Raw genomic sequence first — 20,218 nt, 5'->3', positions numbered from 1 at the left:
TCTAAGACTTGGCCTTTATGTTTCAATAATAACCATAGAGGCCAGAAAGTTTCACCTTTCTTTTACAGTGAACATCTGCAAAGACAGAAATCAGTATTTTAAATCTTTTACGTAGAAGGTGAGAGCATGAGTTATTGGAAATACCTCTTGGGGTTATTTAGAAAAATACACATTTATATTTCCACAGCTGTAAATGCTAACCAATATTGTACCTGCATTGAGTAAGTTTAATTTGATAATTAAATTAATAACTGAATTAAGAAACTTGGATTTTTTAATTTAAAAAAGATACAGTTGAGTTATTTAATTGGTCATCTCAGTAACTGGGAAATTTATGTTGTGACCCCTGGAGTAGAAAGGCTACAGCAACAATGCATGCTTACAGCTTCTACCATAACAATACTGCTTTCACTCATGTTTACATTATACTTTATAAGTTTAACAGAGAGTGCATTTTTTGGTGTTTACCCAGCTTTTAATATTTCCACCTTTGCTCTACAAGTCCTGCTTATTATACAGTAAGTGTGCAGGCCCAAATCTCTATCATCTACTGCGATGCTATTTCAGCAATATTTCTTAACTTAGCCATTTCAATTTTCTGCTTGTGCATTTCTAAACTTTTTGGTGCTCAGACATAAAAGCAAGATAATAATTTTGCATTGTGATATAAATACTGGGAGTTGATTTTTTAAAGGTTTGGGTTTCTGGCTTTTCAGCTGGTATCATGTGGGTTTTGTTCGTGTACAAAGTTTATGATTAACTTCTCAGTATATCTGACCAACCGTGATTTCTTTTAAAATAGTTTTTTTAAGGCCTGCCTCCAGAATGAATGGGTTCTGCACACCACAAATACATTTTTATTTATTTTAGATTATTTTGTGACGCAGCAAACATAAACGTCAGAGCCTCAAGACTCGTAAGAGACTTCTGAACCTTCTGTTTTAAAGCTTGTTTTAAAGTCTTAAAGGCAGAGGTGCTGAAGATTCTAGGAAGGGTCTAACTTAACAACGGAAGGGGGGCGGCCACCTGTCCCAGTTCTGGTTTTTTCAAGTTTATTTTAGCTGTAGAGTCACAAGAGGTGGGTCCAGGAGAGTTGCAAGCTTCAGTACAGAACTCCTTTGACCTTCTCCTGAAATCTCTTTGGATGTTGCTCCCCCTGACTGTAAGAATCTGGGTTTGAATTTACTTTTTGCCAAGGGGCATGTTTGTGGGATGTTGCTGGATTGTTAAATAGTATTAATTACTGTATTGGGTCGGTTAGTTATCCAATAGTTGTTATTCTAAATTCCGCTTTCTTTTGTTAATGTTTCAATTCGTGTTTAAATAAATTGTTCTGCTTAAAGCAGAGTGGTTTGATCAGTGCCTTTTAACTAAGAAAAATTTAGGGTCCATGCTACCTTCTTAAAATATTTGTGGGTGTCTGGCCTATTCCACAACAGCTTAAGGGAAACACCTGTAGCTTAGAGAGGGAGACTTTTAATTCCAGTTTTTATTTTAAATGGGGCAGTCCTATGAAATCCTTGGTACAGGATGGCTATGAAGATGAGTACTTCTGGAAAAGAGATATATAATGAACTACGTTATCTTAGAGTGAAGAGCATGAGTTCCAGACCAGAAATGGGACAAAACCCTGAAGAGTTTACTTCAAGTGGAGTATACTTCTGCACACATAACAGCTCCAGGAAGAAGCTATCACGATTCCAATCTAAAAGTTGAAGTCACAAGTGATTCAAACCTATCAAAGGTGTTAGATACAGGGACTGCTGAATTGTAGACACATTGTTTTGGGTCCAATAAAAAAAAGGATGTTTTGTTTATTTTCAATTTAAAAAAAAGTACTTTGAGAGTAATGGGACTGTTTAAAATCTTTAACTTATGGGTTAATAATAAATGGATTGGTTTATTCTATTTTACCATGCAGTGATTGGAACCAGGCAGATCTTATTGTTTGAGATCTTTGATAGGGATAGTTACCCTGGGTCGATCAGGGAATCCTAGCTGACAGAGATAAACAGGGAACCAGCTTGTCTCCACTGGTGCAGCCTTGGCCCTACCATGACCTGGGACTGTTGCTGCTGCTCCCTGGGCCTGCCTCCACTGTTGCTTCTTGGTCCCCACAAAAGAATAAATAAACAAACAAACTGGGGATTCAGAGTTTCCTCACCTCAGGGACTGACTCCAAGCTGACTGGCCACAGCCAGTGTACTGTACACATATAGAGTCATAGAGATGTACAGCAGGGAAACAGACCCTTTGGTCCAACCTGTCCATGCCGACCAGATATCCCAACCCAATCTAGTCCCACCTACCAGCACCCGGCCCATATCCCTCCAAACCCTTCCTATTCAGATACCCATCCAAATGCCTTTTAAATGTTGCAATTATACCAGCCTCCACCACTTCCTCTGGCAGCTCATTCCATATACATACCACCCTCTGTGTGAAAATGTTGCCCCTCAGGTCTCTTTTATATCTTTCCCCACATGGTGAGGTCAGTGCAGAGAGAGAGAAAGAAACCCACATTGCTAACTGACCGGGTTAGCAGTTACTGCCTTTGCTGTTGAATTCATGTATCACTGGACATCGGACTGCGTCTGGGAAAATTAAACCACAGTGAACATCACATCTGATCTTGAAGGAGCCTGTTTGGGAGAGGTCACAGCACAGAAACAGATAAGTGGATGTTTTAAGTGGGGATTAAAGTAAATCTGCAGTAGTGAGTAGAGTGGTTTTTTTCTTGATTATATATTTTATTGAGCTATGTCTCTTGATTAAACTTAAGTATTAAGTATTGAGTCATAAGTATTAATTTAACCTGAAGGAGTGTTTTGGAGAGGAATAAGACAGTGCTATTTTCTGGAAAAGAAGCAAAAATGGTCTTTAGTAGAGTAATATGCTATTCTTGTCGGATGTGGGCATTTAGGGAGAGTTTACATGCTACTGAGGATTATATCTGCAATAAATGCCGTTGCTTGCGAATTCTATCAGATCAAATGGATCCGTTAGAGAGACAGTTAGAGGCAATGAGGAGTTCACAAGAGCAGGGGGATGTGATGGATGGCAGTTATAGAAAGGGGAGAAGGTCTCAGATACAGTCACATAGATAGGTTAACTCCAGGAAAGATAAGAGATAGGCAGGTAGTGCAGGAGTCTTCTGTGGCTATCCCCATTTCAAACAAGTTATGCTGTTTTGGAAAAATGTAGGGGATAATGGATTCTCAGGGGAACGTAGCACGAACAGCCAAGTTTGTGGTATTGAAACTGGCTCTAACGTAATGAGAAGTACATTGGGTTCCAAGCATTCGAATTTGTGAGGGGACTCTCGAGTCCAAGGTACAGAGAGACCTTTCTGTGGCCAGCAGCGAAAAATCAAAATGGTGTATTACTTCCCTGGTGCCAGGATCAAGGATGTCTCATATATGGTGCAGAATGTTCTCAATGGGGAGACAGGCCAGCAAGAGGTACACAATGGAATCAATGACATAGGATGGGAAAAGATTGAGATTCTAAATGGAGATTGCAGAGAGTTAGGCAGGAATTTAAAAAGGTCTTCGAGAGTAGTAATATCCGATTACTCCCGGTGCTTACGAGTTAGTGAGGGCAGAAATAGGAGGATAGAGCAGATGAATGCATGGCTGAGGAGCTGGTGTATGGGAGAAGGGCTCACATTTTTGGATCATTGGCATCCCTTCTGGGGTAGATGTGATCTGTACAAGAAGGATGGATTGCACCTGAATTGGAAGGGGACTAATATACTGGCAGGGAGATTTGCTCGAACTGCTCAGGAGGTCCTGTTAAGGTGGGAGGCAGGACCCAGGGAGATAGTGAGGAAAGAGATCAATCTGAGACTGGTAGAGTTAATAAGTGAGTCAAACAGTCATGACAGGCAGGGACAAAGCAGAGAATAAGGTAGGGCTGAAAAGTTAAACTGCATTTATTTCAATGTAAGAGGCCTATAGGGAAGTCAGATGAACTCGGGGCGTGGTTAGGAACATGGGACTGAGATATCATAGCAATTACAGAAACGTGACTCAGGGATGGACAGGACTGGCAGCTTAATGTTCCAGGATCCAAATGCTACAGGAAGGACACAAAGAGAGGCAAGAGAGGAGGGGGAGTGGTGTTTTGATAAGGGGTAGCATTACAGCTGTACTGAGGGTGGATATTCCCAGTGGAGTGCCACAAGGATAGGTGCTGGGTCCACTACTCTTCATCATCCATACAAATGATCTGGATGTGAGCATGAGGCATACTCAGCAAGCCTGCAGATGACACCAAATATTGGAGAGCGAAGAAGGCTACCTCAGCTTACAACGGAACCTTGACCAGATGGGCCAACAAGCCGAGAAGTGGCAGATTGAGTCCAACCCACGTAAGTATGAGGTGCTGCACCTTGGGAAAGCAAATCCTAGCAGGACCTATACACTCAATGGCAAGGTCCTAGGGAGTGCCGCCGAACAAAGAAACCCCGGAGCGCAGGTCCACAGCACCCCGAACGTGGGGTTGCAGGTCAACAAGATAGCGAAGAAGGCACCCGGCATGCTCTCTTTCATCGGTCAGGAGTTGGGAGATCATGCTGCGGCTGTACAGGACACTGGCCAGGCTACTACTGGAACACTGCATGCAACTCTGGTCTCCCTCCCACCGGAAAAATGCTGCAAAACTTGAAAGGGTTCAGAAAAGATCCACAAAGATGTTGCCAGGGCCGGAGGATCCGAGCCACAGGGAGAGGCCAAATTGGCTAGGTCTGCTCCCCCCGCATCTACCCCCACCCCGGAGCGTTGGAGGCCGAGGGATGACTCCACAGAGGTCCACAAAATCACAAGGATAGGATAAACAGACAAAGTCCCTTTCTCGGGGCGGGGAAGTCCAGAACCAGAGGGCCCAGGTTCAGGATGAGAGGGGCAAGATATTAAAAAGAGATCCAAGGGGAACGTTTTCACACAGAGGGTGGTACGAGTAGAGTAAACCACCAGAGGAAGTGGCGGACGCTAGCACAATCCCAACATCAAAAAGGCACCTGGACAGGTACATGAACAGGAACGATTCGGAGGGACACGGGCCAGGCGCTGGCAGGTGAGACTAGACTGGGTCAGGACATCCGGTCAGCATGGATGAACCGGACTGAAGGGTCCGTTTCCACGCTGCACATTTCTATAGATAAAGGGTAACTAGGTGATGGGACACTAGCCTATGTGCAATTATTTCAACCTTCACTTCTTTTTGTCACTTTTATGGTTAAAGCAAAATTTGCTTCATTGTGTGTTTACATTTCAGCTTTAGTTCACTCTATTAAATCAAAATGAATGAAAATATGATCTCTGACCTGCCTGGTAATAACATTAACTGGGATTACATAACAACCCATTTTCCTGGCTATTAACAATGCCAAAAGAGGCAGTTCAACTTTTCAAATCAACTGAAAACCTATAACATGCTCTGTTTTGACAATTTTACACAAACTATTTCCATTTGAAAAGGAACCTTCATTTAGAATTGTGGAGAGACACAGACTATGTAATAATCTACCTTGAGATGACTGCATTAAATGGCAGTACCCCATTGGTGGAAGGGGTTTTTATCTTGCTACCAGGTACTATCTTAAGGATCATATTTTAGGACACTTCTTTGAAAACATCCAAAATTTATTAAACACTGCTCTCAATCAGAAAAGGCCATTATTGACTCAACACTTTAACCCAACAAAGCAATGAAACTTCAATTGGAGTCAGTACTGAATTTGATGGTGCTGGTGTCGGCTGTGATAATGATGAGACAAAGAGCAAGTCCCATAAAGTAAAAAGAGATATGGAAACCTTTTGGAAGTTTTCTAAGGTAGCTTCCAGATAATTCATTAAAGATCCCACATTAACGAAAACAAAATTCAAAATTGCTCATTGTGACGATATTAGTACTAGTTATGGAAGAAATTAAGCTAGAAAAGATCATAATGTATATAACACAGGAGGTAAAGAAATCATACAACAATTGCAAGATTGTTGAAAAACAATTGTTAAAGAGATGGCTGCTCTCCTTCTTCCCTGCTCTAGTAATATAATATACTACTGGGCAAGGGTAAATAATTCAAAGTAAAATGTGTAATCTGGCAACAAAAAGGGAACATTCTGGCAATCTGGCAACATTCAAACATGTTCCTAACAAATCACGAAACAGGTTGTACTTGTATTTTGGCAGTAAATACAGGTCACATTTTAGATTTAAAATTTGAAGTAAAGCAAAACCAAAATTAAAATTTATTTCTGTCAGCTTACCATGGTGTAAACCATTTTTCTGATACATATTACTGGGCAAAGTATCTCTATCCCATTCAGAAGGCTTCAACATTCGATCTTGCTTGGGTGGTGGCATCAGCTGTTCACTGTACTCCCAGAAGTATCTTCTTTTGCTCCTTTTTCTGGAGATACCTGTTAATGCATCCTTCATGTCATCTACTGTGTCATTTTCAAATCCTGTATGGAAGAAAAACAAAACATTATCAATATTCTGAATGCAGCAGCATAGAAAATGAGGAGCAACTTAAAGACATTTTCTTATAAATACACTCTGTCTAAAACACAAATTACTTTTGTCACATGATAAACTTAAATTCCTGACAATTGCAGTTTTTTTTCTAAATTTACCATCCTGTCATCCCTTCTTTCAGCTTTTCCCTACCAACTCTTCTGTCATTTAATCTTGCCCATCTTTCAGTCTGTTAAGAATCATTCCCTCTGCTTTTGTCCCTCCCATTCTTGCACCTTCCACTTCTTGAAAACTTCTCTTTCAGTTCTAACGGATAGTCATTGATCTGGAACATTAACGGTTACTTATTTCACAAAAACTGCTTGACCTGACAGAAAAATTTCCAACATTTTCTGCTTTTATTTCTAATTATTGTTTCAGCTTTATGAATAGAGGAATAGAATGTAAAAGTAAGAAACTTATGTTGGTCAGTCCATAGATGAAGTAGAATTATAATTAGAATAGTCTTTATTGTCACATATATTCAATGAATATAGTGAACAATTTCTACATCTCCAATTACAGCGCCAACTTAGATACAAAAGGACCTAGGCACAGCTTCTTTAGCTACAAGATCCTAGACAATAGAGAAATTAAATGTCCAGCATTACAGAAATAAAAGTTCAGTACAACAGACCAAACTGGCACCTAGTTTCTAGTCCACATTAGGCCCTGACTCCAAACCAAGCCAGCAACATGCCATGGGGGGAACTCGCTGCAGGAGGCTGGAAGGTTACCATTTCACACTAGGAGAGCCATATGGGAGGAGGCAGCTGCACCAAGTCGGGAGGTTGCCACACCAGGAGGCCGCTGCGCCAGGCCATGAATCATCACTGGAGGCCGGGAGTCATGGCTCGAAGAGAAAGAAGGAGAAGAAGAAAAAAGCACAAAAAGGATGAAAAAGAGAAGAAAAAGAAGAGGAATGGGCGGATTGGATTAGTTCTGGTTAGCACATCTTACTCCGCCACCATCTTACAACAAATACAAGTATTGATTTCAATTCAGGACACCATGCTCCAGGAAGGATACCAAGATCTTAGAGAGATCACAGAAACTAGGTTGGTATCAGGAAAAAGGAACTTCAGCTATGTGACAGGTGTGAAGAGGTTGGGTGTGTTCACCTGACAGGAGAGATGTTTAAGGTGACATGTGATAGTTTTAAAACTCTTCAAAGTTTTTCACAGAATAAAAGAAGAGACATCGTTTCCAGGCACCATTTCCAAAAGGTTCTACTAGAGAATAAATAATATTGGTAAAACAATCAAATGTGACATCAGGAATTTTTTTTTAAAAAAACAGCGTTCTTATGATTTGGAATGCACTGTCTGCGATAGAAAGAGATTAAAGAGGGAATTGAACACATACTTGAAGGGAAAATATTAACAAGCCTATAGCAAAGGTGGCCAAGTGGCTTCCTCCTATGCAACATCATTCTATCATCATATACAAAAATGACTACTTTTATTTGTACTCTTTGCTAACATAACTTGGTATTTTATTTGCATTTTGAAATCAGCACCTTAAACATTGCAACTGAGCCATTATCTCTCAATCAATACCATATTGTGACACATTTTCTATTTTGGGTACTGAACCATATATGCTACTTATTAATACTGTTACCTTTAAAATATGAACAAGACAGGGAGGGAAGTAAAAGAGAGGGTTGAGTTGCATTGCTGGTCAGGGACAATATCACGGCTGTGCTAAAGGAGGACAATATGGCAGTCTTGGGTAGTGAGGCATTATGGGTGGAGCTGAGAAATAAGAAGGGTGCAGTTACATTGTTGGGGCTGTATTACAGACCTCCCAATAGCGAGCGTGAGGTAGAAGAAAAATAGGTAAACAGACTATGAATAGATGTAGAGGCAATAGGGTAGTGGTGATGGGAGATTTTAATTTTCCCAACACTGACTGGCATACACTTAGCGTCAGAGGTCTGAATGGAGTAGCATTTGTACGAAGTGTCCAGGAGAGTTTTCTAGAGCAATATGTCAATAGACTGACGAGAGAAGAGGCCATATTGGACCTGGTACTGGGGAATGAGCCAGGATAAGTGGTAGAAGTTGCGGTGGGGAATTTCTTTGGAAACAGTGACCACAATTCTGTAAGTTTTAGAATACTCGTAGATAAAGAAGAGAGTGGTCCTAAGGGAAGAGTACTAAACTGGGCCAAGGCCAATTATATCAAAATTAGGCAGGAGTTGGGAAATGTGGATTGGACACAGCTATTAGAAGGCAAGTCCACATTTGAGATGTGGGAGGCCTTTAAAGATAGGTTAACGGTAGTGCAGGATAGGCATGTCCCGTTGAAGGCAAAGGATAGGAAAGGCAAGATTCATGAACCGTGGATGACCGTAGAAATTGTACGACTAGCCAAGAGGAAAAGGGAAGCATACATAAGGTCTAGGCAGCTAAGAACAGAACGGGCCCTAGAGGAATAATCGGAAGAATAAGACAATTCTTAAACAAGGAATCAAGCGGGCTAAAAGGGGTCATGAAATAGCTTTAGCAAGCAGAATTAAGGAAAATCCCAAAGCATTTCATTCTTATATAGTCAGCAAGCAGGTAACTATAGAAAGGATTGGTCGACTAAAAGATAACGAAGGAAGGCTGTGTGCCGAACCTGAGAGAATGGGTGAGATTCTGAATGATTACTTTGCATCAGTGTTCACTGAGGAGAGGAAAATTATGAATCTTGAGATTAGAGATAGAAGTTTGATTAGTCTGGAGCACGTTGGCATAAGTAGGAAGATGTGTTCGGTATGCTAGAGGTTATTAAGGTAGACAAATCCCCAGGACCAGATGGGATCTATCCCAGGTTGCTGAGGGAGGCGAGAGAGGAAATAGCTGGGGCCCTGACAGATTTCTTTGCGGCATCCTTAAATACAGGTGAGGTGCCGGAGGACTGGAAGGTTGCTCATGTTGTCCCCCTGTACAAGTAGGGTATTAGGGATATTCCGGATAACTACAGACCAGTGAGCCTGACATCGGTGGTGGGGAAGTCGCTGGAGAAGGTACTGAGAGATAGGGTCTATTTATATTTAGAAAAGAATGAGCTTATCAGTGATAGGCAACATGGTTTTGTGCGGGGGAGATCGTGCCTTACCAACTTAATAGAGTTCTTCGAGGAAGTGACCAAGTTGATATCATATACATGGACTTTAGTAAGGCGTTTGATAAGGTTCCCCATTGTAGACTAATGGAGAAAGTGAAGTCACACGGTGTGTAGGGCGTTCTAGCTAGGTGGATAAAGAACAGGTTGAGCAACAGGAGACAGAGAGTAGTAGTTGAAGGGAGAAAGGTGACCAGTGGTGTTCCACAAGGGTCAGTATTGGGGCCACTGTTGTTTGTAATATACATAAATGATCTAGAAGAGGGCACTGTTGGTATGATCAGCAAGTTTGCAGATGACACAAAGATTGGTGGAGTAGCAGTAAGCATAAGGGACTGTCAGAGAGTACAGGAGGATATAGATAGATTGAAGAGTTGGGCAGAAAAGTGGCAGATGGCTATCAATCCAGACAAATGTGAGGTGATAATTTAGGCAAGTCTAATTCTAGAGCGAATTATACAATGAATGGAAGAGCCTTGGGAAAAGTTGATGGGCAGAGAGATCTGGGAGTGCAGGTCCATTGTACCCTGAAGGTTGCTGCACAGGTGGATAGAGTCGTCAAGAAGGCATATAGCATGCTTGCTTTCATTGGACGGGGTACTGAATATAAGAGCTGGCAAGTCACGTTAAAATTCTACAAGACATTGGTTCGGCCGCATTTAGAATACTATGTACAGTTCTAGTCGCCACATTACCAAAAGGACGTGGACGCTTTGGAGAGGGTGCAGAGAGGTTTACCAGAATGTTGCCTGGTATGGAAGGTGCTAGCTATGAAGAGAGGTTGAGTAGATAAGGTTTATTTTCACTAGAAAAAAGGAGATTGAGGGGGGAACCTGATTGAGGTTTACAAAATCATGAAGGGTATAGACAGGGTGGATAGAGACAAATTTTTTCCCAGGGTGAAGGATTCAACAACGAGAGGTCATGCTTTCAAGGTGAGAGGTGGAAAGTTTAAGGGGGATACAAGCGGCAAGTACTTCACACAGAGGGTGGTGGGCATTTGGAACGCGTTGCCAGCAGAGGTGGTAAAGGCAGGCACGGTAGATTCATTTAAGAGGCGTCTGGACAGATGCATGAGTAGGTGGGGAGCAGAGGGATACAAATGCTAAGAAATTGACCGACAGGTTTCGAAAGTACTTTTGGAGCAGCTCAGGCTTGGAAGGTCGAAGAGTCTATTCCTGGGCTGTAAATTTTCTTTGTTCTTTCTTTGTTCTTTCTTTGTTCTTTGTTCTAAATATGGTTAGATTTCTTTTTATTCTTTGCATTTCAACAAAATTATTTAAATAACATTCTCCCAGTTATTAAATCATATTGAAATTAGCAACACTATGTCTATGTAAAAATATGCTGAGAGCAAATTATAACAAGTTTTATAACAAGTTACAACTCTTCTGGTTATAACCAAATTATAATTCTTAAAAACAACTCTGTAAATATGGCAACAATCTGAACTCAAAAGCTGTAATGCTTCTATAAGCACAAATTCTGATGCAAGATCAAAGGGGAATCTGTTGTAAAGTATAAATACTAACACAGAATAACTAAACTAAGTGGCCTCTTTCCCACTGGAGTATTTTGTTATTGAACAGTTAAACATTATTTCAGTTTTAATGTAATAAAGCACAAATACCCGGTTCAGAGAAGGTATCACTGACATCATCATCCTTGTCTTCCTCCTCCTCCTCTTCATCATCATCGTCGTCGTCATCATCTTCCTCATTATCACTGTATTCATGCTCACTACCAAATCCTTCATCATGGTCCTCATCATCATCATCATCATCATCTTCTGCTTCCTGCTCAATACTTGGAGACTGCTCATTCAAACTATCAGAAATAAACAAAGAATAATTGTGCTCTTCCTTTTTCTGGGTGTGATCAGGGACAGATGGTGATAAAATTTCAATAGTTTCAGTTCGAGTACTCGGGTCATTAGCTTCTTTGAATACAGTGGGTGCTTTATTGGAATAAGTACTTTCTACATTCTTTTTCTCCAGTTTCCTGATATTAGCCCCACTATCACTACAACAGGAATCATCTGGTAAGTCACTGTGCACCTGGGTAGCACCCAATGTTGATTTACCAAGTGGTACTGGATTGATCCAGACTTTAGCTTTTTTAACAAAGTCTTTGTTGTCTACAAGAGCAGGCCCTATTTTGGTATTCAGGGGCTGATTTGTGTTGCCATTGTCCACAGTAGCACTAGAAGAAACAGACTTGGCTAACTTTTGGGTAGTCTCTGGCAAGCAAGCATCTATACAAGGACTTCTGGCAGATGACACTAGTGGCATTGCCCTGTTTGCTGCAAGTTTTTTACCAGCCAGAGAAGAGGTTAATGAATTTTGATTTAAACTCTTGAGTAGATCAGGATGATATAATGAATCCAAAACAGGCTGTGAATCTTCACAGTTTAGCTGGGCCAAAGTTGGGGTCCTGCTTATGACATCTTCGTTTTGATAAGGACTGGAAAAGTCATCCAGCCCAAGGAAATCCACTTCCTTTGTTCCCCAAATATCATAGCTAGTTAACTTGGTGTATTTTGTCAAGTCTTCCCAGCACGTGTCCCACTGCTCCCAGTTTGAAGTATAGGAAGGATCGGAATCCAGTAACTCATTTAATGGCTCTAAAAGTTCAAGGTCTTTACAATCTCCCAAGGTAAGAGGATCATCTCTCGAGCTGTGAGTATAAGTCATCTCTCTGTCCTGAAAGAAATAAAAATTTATATTAAAACAAGATATTAACTAGATTGGAGGTAGAATCAAAAAAGGTTTTGTCTCAAAATTAAGTCTTCTCTTTTGGCACCAGAAGTCAAAATTTCTTTTTTATAATTTAATTTGGATATAACTACAATTAGATGTTTATAGTACATTTAACTCTGCACAACAAATACAGATTGTGAGCAAACAGAATGTTGCTGCTAGTGGCTAAATAAATCCTGGCATACAGATAAAGTAAAAAATGCAGATTTAAACAGTTGTCAAAACTGCCTGATAATTTCAGATGAACCACCACAAGGGTCATGACTTTCTCTCTTCATACACCAGAGAGAAGCACTTAACGGGTGACTCAAGTTCCTGCTGTCATTCATAATTCAATGACTCCTACTAGAAAATGTTATTGTGCAGATGCTGAAGTGGATAGAATCAGATTTCGTGGTGATCTTCTCTCAGGATTAACAGCCTGAAAACGCTCCTTGTCTACAATTAAAAAAGAACTCTGATCAGTTGGAGCGACAGAGGCAATAAGGAATTTACAAGAATGAGGTGGTGTGATGGATGACAGTTATAGGAAGGGAGAAAAGCGACAGAGAAAGTCACATAGGTGGGTTAACTCCAGGAAAGATAAGAGAGGTAGGCAGGTAGTGCAGGAGTCTTCTGTGGCTATCTCCATTTCAAACAAGTATGCTGCTTTGGAAAATGTATGGGCTGATGCACTCTCCGGGGAATGTAGCATGAATAGCCAAGCTTCAGGCTCAAACGTAATGAGGGGTACATCGGGTACAACAGGAAAACTAGAAAGTTAGGCAGGAATTTAAAAAGGAGGTCCTCAAGGGTAGTAATATCTGGATTACTCCCGGTGCTACGAGCTAGTGAGGGTAGGAACAGGAGGATGGAGCAGATGAATGCGTGGCTGAGAAGCTGGTGTATGGGAGAAGGATTCACATTTTTAGATCATTGGAATCTCTTATCGGGTAAAAGTGACCTGTACAAGGAGGACAGATTGCATCTGAATTGGAAGGGGACTATTATACTGACAGGCAGATTTACTAGAGCTCCTCGGAAGGATTTAAACTATTAAGGTGGGGGGATGGGACTCAGGGGATAGTGAGGAAAGAGATCAATCTAAGACTGGTACAGTTGAGAAAAGAAGCGAGTCAAACAGTCAGGGCAGGCAGGGACAAAGCAGAGAACAAGACAGGACAAATAAATTAAACTGCATTTATTTCAATACAAAGGGCCGAACAGGGAAGGCAGATGAACTCAGGGCATGGTTAGGAACATGGTACTGGGATATCATAGCAATTACAGAAACATGGTTCAGGGATAGACAGGAGTGGCATCTTAGTGTTCTGGGATGCAAATGCTACAGGAAGGATAGAAAGGGAGGCAAGAGAGGAGAGGGGAGTGGCAGTTTTGATAAGAGAAAGCATTACAGCCATACTGGAGGAGGATATTTCCGGAAATACATCCATGGAAGTTATTTGGGTGAAATAAGAAAGGCATGATCATCTTATTGGGTTTGTATTATACCCCTTAATAGTCAGTGGGAAATTGAGAAACAAATTTGTCAGGTGATCTCAGTTACCTGTAAAAATAATAAGGTGGTTATGGTAGGGAATTTTAACTTTCCAAGCATAGACTGGGACTGCCATAGTCTTAAGGGTTTAGATGGAGAGGAATTTGTTAACTGTGTACAAGAAAATTTTCTGATTCAGTACATGGATTTATTTACTAGAGAAGGTGCAAAACTCGACCTACTCTTGAGAAATAAGGCAGGGCAGGTGACTGAGGTGTCAGTGGGGGAACACTTTGGGGCCAGATTTCCCAGTGACCATAATTCCATTAGTTTTAAAATAGTGATTGGAAAAGGATAGACCAGATCTAAAACTTAAAGCTCTAAACTGGAGGAAGGCCAATTTTGATGGTATTAGGCAAGAACTTTCAAAGGCTGATTGAGGGCAGATGTTCATAGGTAAAAGGGACGGCTGGAAAATGGGAAGCCTTCAGAACTGAGGTAACGAGAGTCCAAAGAAAGCATATTCCTGTCAGGTATCATATGTCAGGTATAGACAGGATAGATCGAGTGAACCCTTAGAAGAGTATAAAGGCAATTCAAGGATACTTAAGAGGTAAATCAGGAGGGCAAAAAGGGGACATGAGATAGCTTTGGGACCTGATCAGGTGTAACCTAGAACATTGTGGGAAGATAGGGAAGTGATTGCTGAGCCCATTGCTGAAATATTTGTATCATCGATAGTCACAGCTGAGGTGCTGGAAGGTTGGCAAATGTGGTACCACAATTTAAGAAATGTGGTAAGGACAAGTCAGGGAATTATAAACCGGTGAGTCTGACATGTTGTTGGAAGGGAATACTGAAGGACAGGATTTACATGTAATTGGAAAGGTAAGGACTGATTACGGATAGTCTACAGATATCCAGAGTAAACAAGTCGTTGATTTACTTGTGTACTATAAATCTTACCATGTGTGGGAAATCATGTCTCACAAACTTGATTGAGTTCTTTGAAGAAGTAACAAAGAGGATTGATGAGGGCAGAGCAGTGGATGTGATCTATATGGACTTCAAGGCGTGTGACAAGGTTTCCCATGGGAGATTGGTTAGCAAGGTTAGATCTCATGGAATACAGGGAGAACTAGCTGGATACAGAACTGGCTCAAAGGTAGAAGACAGAAGGTGGTGATGGAGGGTTGTTTTTCAGATTGGAGGCCTGTGACCAGTGGAGTACCACAAGGATCGGTGTTGGGTCCTCTACTTTTTGTCATTTACATAAATGATTTGGATGCGAGCATAAGAGGTACAGTTAGTAAGTTTGCAGATGACACCAAAATTGGAGGTGTAATGGACAGCGAAGGAGGCTACCTCAGATTACAATGGGATCTTGATCAGATGGGCCAATGGGCTGAGAAGTGACAGATGGAGTTTAATTCAGATAAATGCAAGGTGCTGCATTTTGGGAAAGCAAATCTTAGCAGGACTTATGCACTTAATGGTAAGGTCCTAGGGAGTGTTGCTGAACAAAGAGACCTTGGAGTGCAGGTTCATAGCTCCTTGAAAGATGAGTCGCAGGTAGATAGGATAGTGAAGAAGGCGTTTGGCATGCTTTCCTTTATTGGTCAATGTAATGAGCATAGGAGTTGGGAGGTCATATTGCCATTGGTTAGGCCACTATTGGGAGTATTGCGTGAAATTGTGGTTTCCTTCCTGCTGCAAGGATATTGTGAAACTTGAAAGAGTTCAGAAAAGATTTACAAGGATGTTGCTACGGTTGGAGGATTTGAACTATTGGGAGAGGTTGAATAGGCTGGGGCTGTTTCCCCTGGAGCGTGGGAGGCTGAGAGATGACCTTATAGAAATTTATAAAATCATGAAGGGCATGGGTAGAATAAATAGACAAAGTCTTTTCCTTGGGATTGGCGAGTCCAGAGCTAAGGGAAGATATAAAAGAGATCTAAAGGGCAACTTTTTCATGCAGTGGTGCATGTATGGAATGAGCTGCCAGGGGAAGTGGAGGAGGCTGGTACAATTGCAACATTTACTAGGCATTTGAATGGGTATATGAATAGGAAGGGTTTGGAGGGATATGCACCAGGTGCTGGCAAGTGGCACGAGATTAGGTTGGGATAGCTGGTTGGCATGGATGAGTTGGACTGAAGGGTCTGTTTCCGAGCTGTATATCTCGATGACTAACTGTTAACTGTGAAATAGATTTAAGTGACTTAACTAATTAATATGGAACAAACCCCCAAAAAAGCTTCTTTAAGACAGAAGAGGAGACAATGGACATAAAGATATAAGTAACCACAAAAAGAAAAAACGGTAGTAAGTGAAATATCCAGAGTAAACAAGTTGTTGATTTACTTGTGTACTATAAATCTTACCAGTTCATACATGAAATCAGGGTCTGAATTATTCCCCAACAAATCGGTACTAGTTAAGACCTGGTCTGGAAATGGACGGTTGCAAAAGGCATCCCCAAATGGAGGATCCATTCCGCTAACACTGGGCTATAAAATAAAAAGGATATACAAGTTATTAGGAGAGCACTCATCAAAAAAAAAGTTCCTGTAAGCAAATGAGAAATATCTGGAGAAGTTATACTGCAATTGTTATAAAACTGTTTACTGAGTTATGACAGGGCGTTATCCTTTATCCGTGTTCCCCGACAACTCTGATAGAAACAGTTCTGCTCTAACGTGGTAATTAAGTTCTCATGCAATCCCGTGTTCTAAGAAAATTGCGTACCAGCAGCACCATTTAAACTAATGGAGCAGAAATCATGTTATAACCAATACACACTTTAAAAGTTTGTCCTTTACAAACAGTGTCCCCAATTCATCAATTGTGTTATTGCGAATTTGCATTAACGAAACGCGCATTATAGCAGAACAATCTATATTTGAAATAACCTCCCGTGCTAAAAGTATCATTTTGTATCATTCTAATCTTAATCGTAATTATTAAATTTCATAGATTACAAAATTATAACAAAATTAAAATACATTGTGCATCAAACCCTGAAGTTGCCAGAATTCAATTTACCCATGAATACTTAACAATTTTCGTTAAGCAAGAGTGAAAGCTTTTCAGGTGAAAATCAAGTACATTGGGATGAGTATATTTGTCAATCCACAGAATCCATACGGGAATCTGGTATGAGGAAAAAGATAAAAGATTAAAAAGTAAAAGAAATAGGAGATAAGATAACAGGGCAGACTAAGGTAAAGAAGACAGCAAGATGAATGGCCAGGGAAGAGAGTTTATAAAAATAACATAATAGGACTGTTAAAAATAAAGAAGAAGGAACTATTCATACTCAAATTCAGCTGTTTGTACAGCAATACGTTTATTCATAATAAAATGGAGAACTTAAAGAAATATTCCAAAGGGGGACCAGATATTGTAGAAATAACAGGAACATGTCTAAAGAATAGGGCTGCCAATCAAGTTATAACATAATCAGAAAGAACAGGGAAGAAAGATAAGGTAGGAGCTGCACTAATTAAAAATAACAATGGCAACAGGAAAAAAAGGAATTTAATTAATAGAAGATTAGGAATAAAATTCACATGGATTAAAATACAAGATAAAGAGGAATTGATCACATGAACAGGAGCATACTTGTCTCTAAGTTATAAAATGGACACAGAAGTATTGATGTAGCTGCAAAATTTACTTAAATGATAATAGGACTGTCAGTTAGAGTCACAGAAATGTCCAGCATGAAAACAGATCCTTCGGTCCAACACGTCCATATTGACCAGATACTCTAAATTAATCTAGTCCCATTTGCCATCATTTGGCCCTTTTTCCCTTTTGATTCATATATCCACTCAGTCACCTTTTAAATGTTGTAATTATACTAGCCTCCACCTCTCGCAGTTCATTCCGTACACGCACCACCCTTTTTCATGAAGTTGCTTCTCAGGCCACTTTCAAATCTTTCCCATCTTGCTTTAAACATATGCCCTCTAATTTTGGATACCCCACCAAAGGAAAAGACCTTGATTATTCATCTTATCCATGCCACTCATGATTTTTTTTAAACTTCTATAAAAGCTTACCCCTCAGCCTCCGACACACAAGGGAAAGTAGCCCCAGTATGTTCAGCCTTTTCCAATAGCTCAAACCCTCCAACCCTAGCCATATCCTTGTAAATCTTTTCTGAACCCTTTCACATTTCACAACATCTTTCCTATAGGAGGGGAACCAGAACTGATCACAGTAAACCAATGTCTTATAGAGCCACAACAATTACCCTGTCTACCTGTGACTCCAACTTCAAGGAATTATGAACCTGCATTCCAGGGTCTCGTTGCTCTGCAACAGTCCCCAGGGCCTTACCATTAAGTGTACAATTCCTGCTCTGACTTGCCCTACCAAAATGCAGCACCTCACATTTACCTAGATTAAACTCCATCTGCCACTCCTTACCCCACCTTATCAAGGTCCCATTGTCCTCTGACATAACCTTCTTCGATAGTCAAATCATTTATATAAATAACAAAACGCAGTGTACCTATCATCGATTCTTGCAGCCTACAGCTGGTCACAGGCCTCTAGTCTGAAAAGCAACCCTCCCCCACCACCCTCTGTAACCTACCTTCAAGCCAATTTGTACCTAAATGGCTATTTCTTTCTGTATTCCAAATTATCTAACCTCATTAACCAGTCTACCATGCGGAAACTTGTCGAACATCTTATTGAGTCTTTCAAGATAATGTCGCTCTCATTATGAATTGATAAGATTCATGCTTTTTTTTAATCCAGAAATAAAATCTCATGAGACCCGCCACAACAAGAAAGGGTTTAACAAGGACATATAAAACATATTTCAGCTTGTTTTTGTGAAGAGAACAGAATAGAGGCCATAGATATAAATGTAAACACTAAAGCAGCCAAATGAAGAATTGAGAAGAAATTTCCTTACTACGCCTGCATAAATGTGGGACACACCACGGTAAGGTGTAACTGGGCTGATTAACACAGACACAAACAAGGGAAAGTCATACAATATTTGACACAGAAAGGAATAGAATAATACTTTAATAGGTTAGAAGAGTGGAAGGTGGTTCAGGTGTTGTATAAACAATGGCATGGATCAGTTGAGCTGAATGGCATGTTCCTGTGCTGTAAATGCCAATCAAAACTATCACACATAGGATTTCAAAATAAAATTTGCCAAATAAAATCATATCACAGCCTTAAGAATGAAGACATATTTCCAATTATAAAGCAAGCAATATTAATTATGAATGGTATTATTTTTTAGTTCTATCCTGCAGATTACAAGCTATTTTGCAAATTAATATATTTTACTTATACTGTGCAGTTAATGTACCAAGAATAATTATGTCTTTACATCAATAGTATAGATGTGTTCTTGCTAAAGCGGGGGCAAAGTCATTACTTTTCATACTACATCAGAGTGGTTAAAACTTTAGCTCTTGGAAACATTGAGCAACGTAATTTTAAAAACATATTGCATAGCTTGACTCAAATATTAATTCATTCTGAATGTAAGCAAACTGAAGTGTTCCTGTTATTACTGTAAAGTCAGGAATTTAATGGAAAAAGTTTACACATCTACCTGCGGCATTGCCAAGCCCACATCTGGCTTGTTCAAGCAATTTCTTTTCTGCAGTCTTGGTCGAGCTGTTTCCAGTTTTACTAAATGGTTGAAGTGATTTAAAAAATGTTAACTAGAGGTTCAACTATCACTTCACTGAAGTTTTCCTCTGGTCAGATGTTCCTTCTAATTTGCAAACCTAACAGAAAATAAAATCATTTACATAATTACAACAAACTCCAGCATACTTAAGTATTACTTAAAATCATAATATTTAATTCTGCAGTTTCTTACATTTATTTACATCAATTTGCTTGCCTCTTGAAGTTTATCACTTGAGGCACAGTTCCTGACATTAATTGCTTTTCCAAAACACACTCTCACAATTATTTACATTAGAATATCATAGTACAAGAAATAGATGGGCAATTCTAATGCAGATCTTATGATCAACTTTCAAGAAAAGATGGGATCAAAGAAACTTTCAGGAATGATGGAACAAGGGAATGCCAACTGTTAACAATATTTAACAGTAACATTTAGTGAAGATTTAGACATCATATGTACCTGAACACAGAACAACTGGTTTTCTGTTGGCTATTAAAAGAGACAGTTTGTTTCTTTTTTTTTGAGGAACAGGAATCAAACTACTCAGTGAATGTAGAACAACCTATCTACAAGGTGTAGTAGCCACGACCAACCATTTCAACAGGAACTCGTTCCCACCCCATGAATGTAGCACCATGGAAAGAAACATTTAGTGCAAAAATAATT

At 40.1% G+C, this 20,218-nt stretch overlaps 1 protein-coding gene across 2 annotated transcripts in view; it reads right to left on the bottom strand.

Moving 5' to 3' along the window:
- Positions 1-20,218, bottom strand: part of crebrf (creb3 regulatory factor) — an 81,479-nt gene that overhangs the window by 37,182 nt on the left and 24,079 nt on the right. For both annotated transcript variants that reach the window (XR_011963507.1, XM_072591010.1), the window contains exons 2-5: positions 19,466-19,643; positions 16,257-16,382; positions 11,267-12,338; positions 6,273-6,470 (exon numbers count right to left, since the gene is read on the bottom strand). Coding sequence is in view for 1 of the 2 variants with exons in the window: in XM_072591010.1 (XP_072447111.1) it covers positions 6,273-6,470; positions 11,267-12,338; positions 16,257-16,382; positions 19,466-19,474 (1,405 nt within the window). In the remaining variant the exon portion in view is untranslated. The remainder of the gene's footprint in view (positions 1-6,272; positions 6,471-11,266; positions 12,339-16,256; positions 16,383-19,465; positions 19,644-20,218) is intronic.

Source organism: Chiloscyllium punctatum, chromosome 20 (genome assembly GCF_047496795.1).
Source record: "Chiloscyllium punctatum isolate Juve2018m chromosome 20, sChiPun1.3, whole genome shotgun sequence".
Lineage (NCBI taxonomy): Eukaryota > Metazoa > Chordata > Chondrichthyes > Orectolobiformes > Hemiscylliidae > Chiloscyllium > Chiloscyllium punctatum.
Note: the sequence above shows the minus strand (reverse complement) of the source record. Positions and strands in the feature narration are given on the sequence as shown.